The sequence below is a fragment of the Coregonus clupeaformis genome, chromosome 35 (assembly GCF_020615455.1).
Source record: "Coregonus clupeaformis isolate EN_2021a chromosome 35, ASM2061545v1, whole genome shotgun sequence".
Lineage (NCBI taxonomy): Eukaryota > Metazoa > Chordata > Actinopteri > Salmoniformes > Salmonidae > Coregonus > Coregonus clupeaformis.
This window is the reverse complement of record NC_059226.1, coordinates 34,218,593-34,232,146: the sequence shown is the minus strand read 5'-3', so window position 1 is coordinate 34,232,146 and position 13,554 is coordinate 34,218,593. Positions and strand designations below refer to the sequence as shown.

The 13,554-nt window shown below is 40.5% G+C and overlaps 1 protein-coding gene across 1 annotated transcript in view; it reads right to left on the bottom strand.

Annotated features, from left to right (window-relative positions):
* Positions 1–2,571: 2,571 nt before the first annotated feature.
* LOC123482632 (DNA polymerase delta catalytic subunit-like) overlaps positions 2,572–13,554 on the bottom strand; it is a 36,071-nt gene continuing 25,088 nt past the window's right edge. The window contains 2 exon segments of the mRNA XM_045211020.1: positions 2,572–2,831; positions 8,404–8,501. Of these exon segments, the coding sequence (XP_045066955.1) occupies positions 2,744–2,831; positions 8,404–8,501 (186 nt within the window). The 3' untranslated portion in view covers positions 2,572–2,743.

Sequence of the window (13,554 nt, the reverse complement as noted above, 5' to 3'; positions counted from 1 at the left end):
CAGAAATACCTAATTTACATAAGTATTCAGACCCTTTGCTATGAGAGCTCAGGTGCATCCTGTTTCCATAGATGATACTTGAGGTTTCTAACACTCGACGCTCCCCATCCAACCTGACAGAGCTTGAGGGGATCTGCACAGAATAATGGGAGAAACTCCCCAAATACAGGTGTGCCAAGCTTGTAGCTTCATACCCAAGAAGACTCGAGGCTGTAATCGCTGCCAAAGTACTGAGTAAAGGGTCTGAATACTTACAGTGGGGAAAAAAAGTATTTAGTCAGCCACCAATTGTGCAAGTTCTCCCACTTAAAAAGATGAGAGAGGCCTGTAATTTTCATCATAGGTACACGTCAACTATGACAGACAAATTGAGATTTTTTTCCCCAGTAAATCACATTGTAGGATTTTTAATGAATTTATTTGCAAATTATGGTGGAAAATAAGTATTTGGTCAATAACAAAAGTTTCTCAATACTTTGTTATATACCCTTTGTTGGCAATGACACAGGTCAAACGTTTTCTGTAAGTCTTCACAAGGTTTTCACACACTGTTGCTGGTATTTTGGCCCATTCCTCCATGCAGATCTCCTCTAGAGCAGTGATGTTTTGGGGCTGTCGCTGGGCAACACGGACTTTCAACTCCCTCCAAAGATTTTCTATGGGGTTGAGATATGGAGACTGGCTAGGCCACTCCAGGACCTTGAAATGCTTCTTACAAAGCCACTCCTTCATTGCCCGGGCGGTGTGTTTGGGATCATTGTCATGCTGAAAGACCCAGCCACGTTTCATCTTCAATGCCCTTGCTGATGGAAGGAGGTTTTCACTCAAAATCTCACGATACATGGCCCCATTCATTCTTTCCTTTACACGGATCAGTCGTCCTGGTCCCTTTGCAGAAAAACAGCCCCAAAGCATGATGTTTCCACCCCCCATGCTTCACAGTAGGTATGGTGATCTTTGGATGCAACTCAGCATTCTTTGTCCTCCAAACACGACGAGTTGAGTTTTTACCAAAAAGTTCTATTTTGGTTTCATCTGACCATATGACATTCTCCCAATCCTCTTCTGGATCATCCAAATGCACTCTAGCAAACTTCAGACGGGCCTGGACATGTACTGGCTTAAGCAGGGGGACACGTCTGGCACTGCAGGATTTGAGTCCCTGGCAGCGTAGTGTGTTACTGATGGTAGGCTTTGTTACTTTGGTCCCAGCTCTCTGCAGGTCATTCACTAGGTCCCCCCCGTGTGGTTCTGGGATTTTTGCTCACCGTTCTTGTGATAATTTTGACCCCACGGGGTGAGATCTTGCGTGGAGCCCCAGATCGAGGGAGATTATCAGTGGTCTTGTATGTCTTCCATTTCCTAATAATTGCTCCCACAGTTGATTTCTTCAAACCAAGCTGCTTACCTATTGCAGATTCAGTCTTCCCAGCCTGGTGCAGGTCTACAATTTTGTTTCTGGTGTCATTTGACAGCACTTTGGTCTTGGCCACAGTGGAGTTTGGAGTGTGACTGTTTGAGGTTGTGGACAGGTGTCTTTTATACTGATAACAAGTTCAAACAGGTGCCATTAATATAGGTAACGAGTGGAGGACAGAGGAGCCTCTTAAAGAAGAAGTTACAGGTCTGTGAGAGCCAGAAATCTTGCTTGTTTGTAGGTGACCAAATACTTATTTTCCACCATAATTTGCAAATAAATTCATAAAAAATCCTACAATGTGATTTTCTGGAGAAAAAAAATCTCTATGTCTGTCATAGTTGACGTGTACCTATGATGAAAATTACAGGCCTCTCATCTTTTTAAGTGGGAGAACTTGCACAATTGGTGGCTGACTAAATACTTTTTTCCCCCCACTGTATGTAAATGTCATATTTCCGTTTATTTTGTATACATTTCCCCCCAAAATTAAAAACCTGTTTTTGCTTTGTCATTATGGGGTAATGTGTGTAGATTGCTGAGGGGGGAAAAAAACTATTTAATCCATTTTAGAATAAGGCTGTAACATAACAAAATGTGGAAGAGGTCTAGGGGTCTGAATACTTTCAGAATGCACTTGGGCTCCCGAGTGGCGCAGCGGTCTAAGGCACTGCATCTCAACGCTAGAGGCGTCACTACAGACCCTGGTTCGATTCCAGGCTGTATCACAATCCAGCCGTGATTGGGAGTCCCATAGGGCGGCGCATAATTGGCCCAGCGTCGTCCGGGTTTGGCTGGGGTAGGCCGTCATTGAAAATAAGAATTTGTTCTTAACTGACTTGCCTAGTTAAATAAAGGTAAAATAAAAAAATACCCTCCCTTTGCAAACCCTATCCTAGATCAGAACCCCTACTGAGATGGTTCATAAATACAGGCCCTAGTCTATTAACACATGCCATTGGATCCCTGAACTGTAGCCTATTAGAAGTGCACAGTAAAAAATTACCTGCTGCTTTCATTGGTTATTGTCAAATGCCCACTACACAACCTTTAGTACTCAACATATTACAAAATCCACCAACATACTTTTGGTTCAATGCAACTGAGGTCTTCTAGACTGAAGACAGACAACAATGACAAGACATTTCTACAAAAACATTTATTTAGATTCATATTTCAAGAATATCGTTTAACATTTATAATTCTTACAAGAAGACAATACAGTACAAATCCTTTCCAGGAGAGAGAGGGAGTGGGGAGCGAGAGAGGGGACCAAGGGAGAGAGAGGGGAGCCGGTGAATATGGAGTCTCTGTTGCGTCTGCCTGTCACCATCCAAAGCGAGACACCAGCTTCTCCTGATCATCCAGGTCTTTCTGTACCTTCTTCCTCATGTAGAATATGGGACAGTCCCGGCTAGACAGAGGGAGGGAAAGCAACATTTACTTAATAATAATAATCATAATAATAAATATAATAGTGGGGGTCCTAAATTATTGACAACCTTGATAAAGATGAGGAAAAATTTATCAAATAAATAATTAAAATACTGAGCTATATTGTATGCTCCATAAAAATGGGAAATTATATTATTTTATACGAATACAACTGATCAGAGAAAGAGAATTTGTTTAAGTAATAAATTTTTCCTCCTGTTTCAATACCTCACCTTGCGAGGATACTGAGCCTTTTTCTAAAAGGTTTTATGAGTTGGAAACACAATGTGAGGGATCTTAGACCATTCCTCCATATAGAATCCTTCCTGATCCTTGATATCCTTCGTCTGCGTTTATGGACTACCCTCTTCAATTCAAACCACAGGTTTTCAATGGGTTTCAAGTCCGTAGACTGAGATGGCCATTGCAAAATGTTGATTTTGTGGCCAATTGAAATTTCTTTGTGGATTTTGATGTGTGCTTGGGGTTATTGTCTTGCTGGAAGATCCACTTGCAACCAAGTTTCAGCCTCCTGGCAGAAGCAACCAGGTTTTTGGCAAAAATATCCTGGTACTTCATGACCTTAACAAGGGGCCCCAGGAACAGTGGAAGCAAAATAGCCCCATAACATCAAACATCAAAGATCGATGAAAATAGAGCTCTTTGGCCACGCACACTAGCGGTGGGTTTGGCGTGGAAATGAGAATGCATGAGCAGAAAATAACCCCAAACCTACTGTAAAATATGGTGGTGGATCTTTGATGTTATTGGACTATTTAGCTATTTTTTCAATAGATATGCTCGCAAATTTGTTTATACAACCTACAGTGGGGAGAACAAGTATTTGATACACTGCCGATTTTGCAGGTTTTCCTACTTACAAAGCAAAAAGAGGTCAAAAATCCTGAAAATCACATTGTATGATTTTTAAGTAATTAATTTGCATTTTATTGCATGACATAAGTATTCGATACATTAGAAAAGCAGAACTTAATATTTGGTAAAGAAACCTTTGTTTGCAATTACAGAGATCATACGTTTCCTGTAGGTCTTGACCAGGTTTGCACACAATGCAGCAGGGATTTTGGCCCACTCCTCCATACAGACCTTCTCCAGATCCTTCAGGTTTCGGGGCTGTCGCTGGGCAATACGGACTTTCAGCTCCCTCCAAAGATGTTCTATTGGGTTCAGGTCTGGAGACTGGCTAGGCCACTCCAGGACCTTGAGATGTTTCTTACGGAGCCACTCCTTAGTTGCCCTGGCTGTGTGTTCTGGTCGTTGTCATGCTGGAAGACCCAGCCTCGACCCATCTTCAATGCTCTTACTGAGGGAAGGAGGTTGTTGGCCAAGATCTCGCGATACATGGCCCCATCCATCCTCCCCTCAATACGGTGCAGTCGTCCTTTCCCCTTTGCAGAAAAGCATCCCCAAAGAATGATGTTTCCACCTCCATGCTTCACGGTTGGGATGGTGTTCTTGGGGTTGTACTCATCCTTCATCTTCCTCCAAACACAGCGAGTGGAGTTTAGACCAAAAAGCTCTATTTTTGTCTCATCAGACCACATGACCTTCTCCCATTCCTCCTCTGGATCATCCAGATGGTCATTGGCAAACTTCAGACGGGCCTGGACATGCGCTGGCTTGAGCAGGGGGACCTTGCGTGCGCTGCAGGATTTTAATCCATGACGGCGTAGTGTGTTACTAATGGTTTTCTTTGAGACTGTGGTCCCAGCTCTCTTCAGGTCATTGACCAGGTCCTGCCGTGTAGTTCTGGGCTGATCCCTCACCTTCCTCATGATCATTGATGCCCCACGAGGTGAGATCTTGCATGGAGCCCCAGACCGAGGGTGATTGACCGTCATCTTGAACTTCTTCCATTTTCTAATAATTGCGCCAACAGTTGTTGCCTTCTCACCAAGCTGCTTGCCTATTGTCCTGTAGCCAATCCCAGCCTTGTGCAGGTCTACAATTTTATCCCTGATGTCTTTACACAGCTCTCTGGTCTTGGCCATTGTGGAGAGGTTGGAGTCTGTTTGATTGAGTGTGTGGACAGGTGTCTTTTATACAGGTAACGAGTTCAAACAGGTGCAGTTAATACAGGTAATGAGTGGAGAACAGGAGGGCTTCTTAAAGAAAAACGAACAGGTCTGTGAGAGCCGGAATTCTTACTGGTTGGTAGGTGATCAAATACTTATGTCATGCAATAAAATGCAAATTAATTACTTAAAAATCATACAATGTGATTTTCTGGATTTTTGTTTTAGATTCCGTCTCTCACAGTTGAAGTGTACCTATGATAAAAATTACAGACCTCTACATGCTTTGTAAGTAGGAAAACCTGCAAAATCGGCAGTGTATCAAATACTTGTTCTCCCCACTGTATATAGAGTGTGCAACATTATTTTTATACAGTTTAACCTCCGTCAGAACCTACAAAGATGTTTGGGTGTGCGTCAGCCCATGCTTTTTAAGGGACTGCTGCTCTGAGAACTTGGTTACTGGGGGGCTGAACTGTGTTACAGGGGTTGAAGGTGTTTCACCTGTGCTGTTCCTCCTAATATTTATTTATTTCTTAATTATATTATTTTAACTTTTAGATGTGTGTATTGTTGTGATTTGTTAGATCCTACTGCACTGTTGGAGCTAGGAACACAAGCATTTCATTACACCCGCAATAAACATTGCTAAATATGTGTATGTGACCAATACAATTTGATTTGATATTTAAGAGTGGTGATATTAACCTCCTCAGTCAATACATGTTAGAATAACCTTTGGCAGCGATTACAGCTGTGAGTCTTTCTGGGTAAGTCTAAGAGCTTTGCACACCTGGATTGTACAATATTTGCACATTATTCTTTTATTTATTCTTCAAGCTCTGTCAAGTTGGTTGTTGATCATTGCTAGACAGCCATTTTCAAGTCTTGCCATAGATTATCAAGCCGATTTAAGTCAAAATTGTAACTAGGCCACTCAGGAACATTCAATGTCGTCTTGGTAAGCATATCCAGTGTATATTTGACCTTGTGTTTTAGGTTATTGTCCTGCTGAAATGTGAATTTGTCTCCCAATGTCTGTTTGAAAGCAGACTGAACCAGGTTTTCCTCTAGGATTTTGCTGTGTTTCTCTATTTTGTCTCTTAAAAAAAAACAAATCTGTGACGATGACAAGCATACCCATAACATGATGCAGTCACTACCAAGATTGAAAATGTGTAGAGTGGTTCTCAGTGATGTGTTGTATTTGCTCCAAACATAACACTGTATTCAGGACATACATTTTATTTGCCACATGTTGTGTTGTTTTATTTTATTGTGTCTTACTGCAAACATGATGCATGTTTTGGAATATTTTTATTCTAAACAGGCTTCTTTTCATCCATCCTCAGTTTTCTCCTATCACAGCCATTAAACTCTGTAACTGTTTTAAAGTTAGCCAATATGCTGGCAACTGAGTTAGGAAGGACACCTGTATCTTTGTAGTGACTGGGTGTATTGATACACCATCCAAAATGTAATTAATAACTTCACCATGCTCAAAGGGATATTCAATGTCTGCTTTTTTTTTTTTTTTTCAGAGTGGGACTGTGTGTAATAGATATGTTGATGAATATTTCAGAGTGGGTCTGTGTGTAACAGATATGTTGATGTGTATTTCAGAGTGGGTCTGTGTGGTAATTGTCCAACAGTACATAAGTCTGTGCTGCTTGTACAGACGTTGCACATTTTAGGTGCATTAAAGATTCCCTTTCAGAAGTTAATATATTGTATCTCCTATTTCAGAAATGTCACCTACGTATTTATTTACTTAAGTTACAGTGGGGGAAAAATGTATTTAGTCAGCAACCAATTGTGCAAGTTCTCCCACTTAAAAAGATGAGGCCTGTAATTTTCATCATAGGTACACGTCAACTATGACAGACAAAATGAGATTTTTTTTTCTCCAGAAAATCACATTGTAGGATTTTTAATGAATTTATTTGCAAATTATGGTGGAAAATAAGTATTTGGTCAATAACAAAAGTTTATCAATACTTTGTTATATACCCTTTGTTGGCAATGACACAGGTCAAACGTTTTCTGTAAGTCTTCACAAGGTTTTCACACACTGTTGCTGGTATTTTGGCCCATTCCTCCATGCAGATCTCCTCTAGAGCAGTGATGTTTTGGGGCTGTCGCTGGGCAACACGGACTTTCAACTCCCTCCAAAGATTTTCTATGGGGTTGAGATATGGAGACTGGCTAGGCCACTCCAGGACCTTGAAATGCTTCTTACGAAGCCACTCCTTCGTTGCCCGGGCGGTGTGTTTGGGATCATTGTCATGCTGAAAGACCCAGCCACGTTTCATCTTCAATGCCCTTGCTGATGGAAGGAGGTTTTCACTCAAAATCTCACGATACATGGCCCCATTCATTCTTTCCTTTACACGGATCAGTCGTCCTGGTCCCTTTGCAGAAAAACAGCCCCAAAGCATGATGTTTTCACCCCCATGCTTCACAATAGGTATGGTGTTCTTTGGATGCAACTCAGCATTCTTTGTCCTCCAAACACGACGAGTTGAGTTTTTACCAAAAAGTTCTATTTTGGTTTCATCTGACCATATGACATTCTCCCAATCCTCTTCTGGATCATCCAAATGCACTCTAGCAAACTTCAGACGGGCCTGGACATGTACTGGCTTAAGCAGGGGGACACATCTGGCACTGCAGGATTTGAGTCCCTGGCGGCGTAGTGTGTTACTGATGGTAGGCTTTGTTACTTTGGTCCCAGCTCTCTGCAGGTCATTCACTAGGTCCCCCCGTGTGGTTCTGGGATTTTTGCTCACCGTTCTTGTGATCATTTTGACCCCACGGGGTGAGATCTTGCGTGGAGCCCCAGATCGAGGGAGATTATCAGTGGTCTTGTATGTCTTCCATTTCCTAATAATTGCTCCCACAGTTGATTTCTTCAAACCAAGCTGCTTACCTATTGCAGATTCAGTCTTCCCAGCCTGGTGCAGGTCTACAATTTTGTTTCTGGTGTCCTTTGACAGCTCTTTGGTCTTGGCCATAGTGGAGTTTGGAGTGTGACTGTTTGAGGTTGTGGACAGGTGTCTTTTATACTGATAACAAGTTCAAACAGGTGCCATTAATACAGGTAACGAGTGGAGGACAGAGGAGCCTCTTAAAGAAGTTACAGGTCTGTGAGAGCCAGAAATCTTGCTTGTTTGTAGGTGACCAAATACTTATTTTCCACCATAATTTGCAAATAAATTCATTAAAAATCCTACAATGTGATTTTCAGGATTTTTTCTCTCTCAATTTGTCTGTCATAGTTGACGTGTACCTATGATGAAAATTACAGGCCTCTCATCTTTTTAAGTGGGAGAACTTGCACAATTGGTGGCTGACTAAATACTTTTTTCCCCCACTATCTTTAGATTGTAAACAAACTTGGAGCTTGACATCACCCTGCAAGAGTCACCCTAACGATGTACCGGCAAATTAACTTTCAAACACACACATCTGTATACCAGTTGTATGCTTTGCGTGTGCGTGCGTGTGTGTGTGTACCTGGTACAGAGCACATCCTCATGGAGAGAGCCCTGACAGCGTTGACACTGTGTCCACAGGCGAGAGAAGCGCTCCTCCAGCGTACTTAAGTGGAAGATCTAGAATTCAAAAAGATTCACCACTAGTAATTATTCATCAGAGATTCACCATTAGTAAGTATACTGAACAAAAATATAAACGCAACATGCAACAATGTAAACGATTTTGCTGAGATACAGTTCATATAAGGAAATCAGTCAATTGAAATAAATAAATTAGGCCCTAATCTATGGATTCCACATGAGGCAGGGGCGCGGCCATGGGTGGGCCTGGGAGGGCATAGGGCCACCGACTGGGGAGCCAGGCCCAGCCAATCAGAATGAGTTTTCCCCACAAAAAGGGCTTTATTACAGACAGAAATACTCCTCCGCCAAATACATTTAAACTCAGTTTTTCACAATTACTGACATTTAATCCTAGTAAAACTCCCTGTTTTAGGTCAGTTAGGATCACCACTTTATTTTAATGTCAGAATAATAGTAGAGAATGATTTATTTCAGCTTTTATTTCTTTCATCACATTCCCAGTGGGTCAGAAGTTTACATACACTAAATTATTATTTGGTAGCATTGCCTTTAAATTGTGTGCGAACTCTTTTTTAATTTTTTTGGGGGGTAGATCAGCTTAATATTGCAGATAGATTGTAACTTCCATCAATGTAATTGTCTGCATCACTTTCAATCCCATGTTAAAAAAAATATAAATATATATATATATATATACACACACACACACATATACACACACAGTGGGGAGAACAAGTATTTGATACACTGCCAATTTTGCAGGTTTTCCTACTTACAAAGCATGTAGAGGTCTGTAATTTTTATCATAGGTACACTTCAACTGTGAGAGACGGAATCTAAAACAAAAATCCAGAAAATCACATTGTATGATTTTTAAGTAATTAATTTGCATTTTATTGCATGACATAAGTATTTGATCACCTACCAGCCAGTAAGAATTCCAGCTCTCACAGACCTGTTAGTTTTTCTTTAAGAAGCCCTCCTGTTCTCCACTCATTACCTGTATTAACTGCACCTGTTTGAACTCGTTACCTGTATAAAAGACACCTGTCCACACACTCAATCAAACAGACTCCAACCTCTCCACAATGGCCAAGACCAGAGAGCTGTGTAAGGACATCAGGGATAAAATTGTAGACCTGCACAAGGCTGGGATGGGCTGCAGGACAATAGACAAGCAGCTTGGTGAGAAGGCAACAACTGTTGGCGCAATTATTAGAAAATGGAAGAAGTTCAAGATGACGGTCAATCACCCTCGGTCTGGGGCTCCATGCAAGATCTCACCTCGTGGGGCATCAATGATCATGAGGAAGGTGAGGGATCAGCCCAGAACTACACGGCAGGACCTGGTCAATGACCTGAAGAGAGCTGGGACCACAGTCTCAAAGAAAACCATTAGTAACACACTACGCCGTCATGGATTAAAATCATGCAGCGCACGCAAGGTCCCCCTGCTCAAGCCAGCGCATGTCCAGGCCCGTCTGAAGTTTGCCAATGACCATCTGGATGATCCAGAGGAGGAATGGGAGAAGGTCATGTGGTCTGATGAGACAAAATAGAGCTTTTGGTCTAAACTCCACTCGCCGTGTTTGGAGGAAGAAGAAGGATGAGTACAACCCCAAGAACACCATCCCAACCGTGAAGCATGGAGGTGGAAACATCATTCTTTGGGGATGCTTTTCTGCAAAGGGGACAGGACGACTGCACCGTATTGAGGGGAGGATGCATGGGGCCATGTATCGCGAGATCTTGGCCAACAACCTCCTTCCCTCAGTAAGAGCATTGAAGATGGGTCGTGGCTGGGTCTTCCAGCATGACAACGACCCGAAACACACAGCCAGGGCAACTAAGGAGTGGCTCCGTAAGAAGCATCTCAAGGTCCTGGAGTGGCCTAGCCAGTCTCCAGACCTGAACCCAATAGAAAATCTTTGGAGGGAGCTGAAAGTCCGTATTGCCCAGCGACAGCCCCGAAACCTGAAGGATCTGGAGAAGGTCTGTATGGAGGAGTGGGCCACAATCCCTGCTGCAGTGTGTGCAAACCTGGTCAAGACCTACAGGAAACGTATGATCTCTGTAATTGCAAACAAAGGTTTCTGTACCAAATATTAAGTTCTGCTTTTCTGATGTATCAAATACTTATGTCATGCAATAAAATGCAAATTAATTACTTAAAAATCATACAATGTGATTTTCTGGATTTTTGTTTTAGATTCCGTCTCTCACAGTTGAAGTGTACCTATGATAAAAATTACAGACCTCTACATGCTTTGTAAGTAGGAAAACCTGCAAAATCGGCAGTGTATCAAATACTTGTTCTCCCCACTGTACATGCATACATATCCTTTAAAAAAATATATATTCCCCTTTATTACTTTACAACCCCGCCACCCTTTCCCCACTTGGAGTAAACAACAACGCCTAGGCCTCTACTTCCAGCCCATACCCACCATCTACATTTTATGGACACAGTCAATTTTACAGTAATTACATTTTGTTTGTTCTTTCTCCTGAAATTCTACTCTCAACCTCTCCGATCATTTTCATGATGTCCATCTGGTTTGCTTCTATATGCCATATCTTTCTAACTGTGCTCCTTCACAAAAGCTCCCAACCTACAACCCATACACTTATTATGGACACAGCGTGCCTACATTATTAGTTATCTTGTTATTGTTTGTTGTTATTAGTCCCATCCTTCAATTCCATTCAACACCTCCCATCTATCTTTTAACACCATCCATATAGGATTTATTTTTGCCATATATATTTCAACTGTACTGTGATGTCTTACAAAAGTTCTGAACCTTTCTATTCTCATTGTTTCTACATGAATTGAAAATAAACATTTTTGCTAATAGTATTATTATGTTCTTGATCGATTGACTGACTTTTCAGATCACCCTATCTGCAGGGTTAGCTCCAGGTAAATATTGCAATCCTTTAGCCATTCCTGGACCTGTGTCCAAAAACAAGCTACAAATGGACAGAACCAAAACAAATGATCTAATGATTCTGTCTCTTCGCAGTAAAATCTGAAGAGCTGGGAAGATTGTATCCCCCATATAAATAACATTCTATTGGTAGCAAGAATTTTATATAATAATTTAAATTGAAAGATTCTAAGTTTTGAATCCGGTGTCGTTTTGCGTATCAGTTCATAAACACTATGCCATGGGATCGGTACGTCAAAAATCTCTTCCCAACTATTTTGCAATCTATATGGGACGGCTGTCAATCCTTTGGTCCTTAAATGAAACTGATATACCTTTTTATTTATCACAGTTTTCCTTAACCATTTATGTTCTTTAATGCAAGGCCGACAGACAAGTTCCTTACTTCCTCCTCCTTCCACTTTCCTCTTCCATTTTTGCGGTAAGGCTGCAATTATTTGGTTGTAATTTTGGGTAGAGCAGACATTTCCATATATTTTTGTTAGCTGCATGTGCGACATAACTCGACTAGTCCTACCGATGATATCATTTACAAAGATTTTTTAAACATTGTCAAAAAAAGAAGTTATGTCAATTAGTATATTTGAGTTTAACCACAATATTTGTTGCATTATTTGTTCTGTCGTTTCTGGAGGATTAAATTGAAATTGCAACCAACTTTCTATGGCTTGTTTTAGAAATAGTGATATCTGGGAGATGATTTCCTTTTCAAATAACTGAAAGTGAGTGGTTGTAATCTGAATAAAGGGAAAAAGGCCATTCTTGAACATTGGGTGAGACAATCTTACTAATTTGCTTGAGAACCAGTTCGGATTTAAGTATAACTTTTGTATGACTGAAGCTTTTAGTGATAGGTCTAATGCTTTAATATTTAATAATTTCTGTCCTCCGAATTCATATTCATTATATAAATAGGCCCGTTTAATTTTGTCTGGCTTGCCGTTCCAAATAAAATGGAATATTTGTTTCTAATATAATTTTTTTTTAAACTGTTCGCTAGGTGTAGGCAAGACCATAAGCAAATAGGTCAACTGGGATAATACTAAAGAGTTAATCAGGGTGATTTTTCCACAAATTGACAGGCACCCACCTTTCCATGGTAGCAAGATCTTATCTATTTTTGCTAACTTTCTATTATAATTTATTGAAGTGAAATCATTTATTTCCTTTGGGATATGTATTCCGAGTATATCCACATCACCATCAGACCATTTTATTGGTAAACTACATGGCAATGTAAATTTTTTATTGATCCAATACATAATATAGCACATGTCATAATTTGGTTGTAATCCAGAGAGGTTAGAAAATGTATCTAGATCCTCTATGAGGCTGTGGAGTGATTCTAGTTGTGGATATAAAAGAAAACATGAATCATCAGCGTACAATGACACCTTTGTTTTTAAGCCCTGGATTTCTAATCCCCTGATATTATTGTTGGATCTGATTTTAATAGCTAACATCTCGATGGCCACAATAAATAGATATGCCGATAGTGGACAACCTTGTTTCACTCCTCTTGACAGTTTAAACCTTTGAGAAATAGCCATTATTTACTATTTTACACCTAGGGTTACTATACATGATTTTGACCCATTTTATAAGAGATTCATCAAAATTGAAATGCTCCAGGCATTTATATATATAAACCCCAGTCGTACTTTATCAAATGCCTTTTCGAAGTCTGCTATGAATAGCAGGCCTGGTTTCTCAGATTTTCCATAATGTTCTATTGTTTCCAATACTTGCCTTATATTATCTCCAATGTATCTTCCTTGTAAAAAACCTGTCTGATTAGAATGAATAATATATTCGACAATACCTTTTTAATTCTATGCGCTATACATTTTGCTAGAATTTGTGCATCACAACACTGAAGTGTAAGGGGCCTCCAATTTTTTTAATGGACTGGATCTTTATATTTTCCACTTGTATCCTGTTTCAGTAATAATGAGATCAGACCTTCTTGAGTGTCAGATAATCTACCATTTACATAGGAGTGGTTAAAACATGCTAATAGCGGTCCTCTTAGTATATCAAAAAAGGTTTGTGAACTCTTTGCTCGCACACGCTTTTTCAGTTCTGCCCACACATTTTCTATAGGATTGAGGTCAGGGCTTTGTGATGGCCACTCC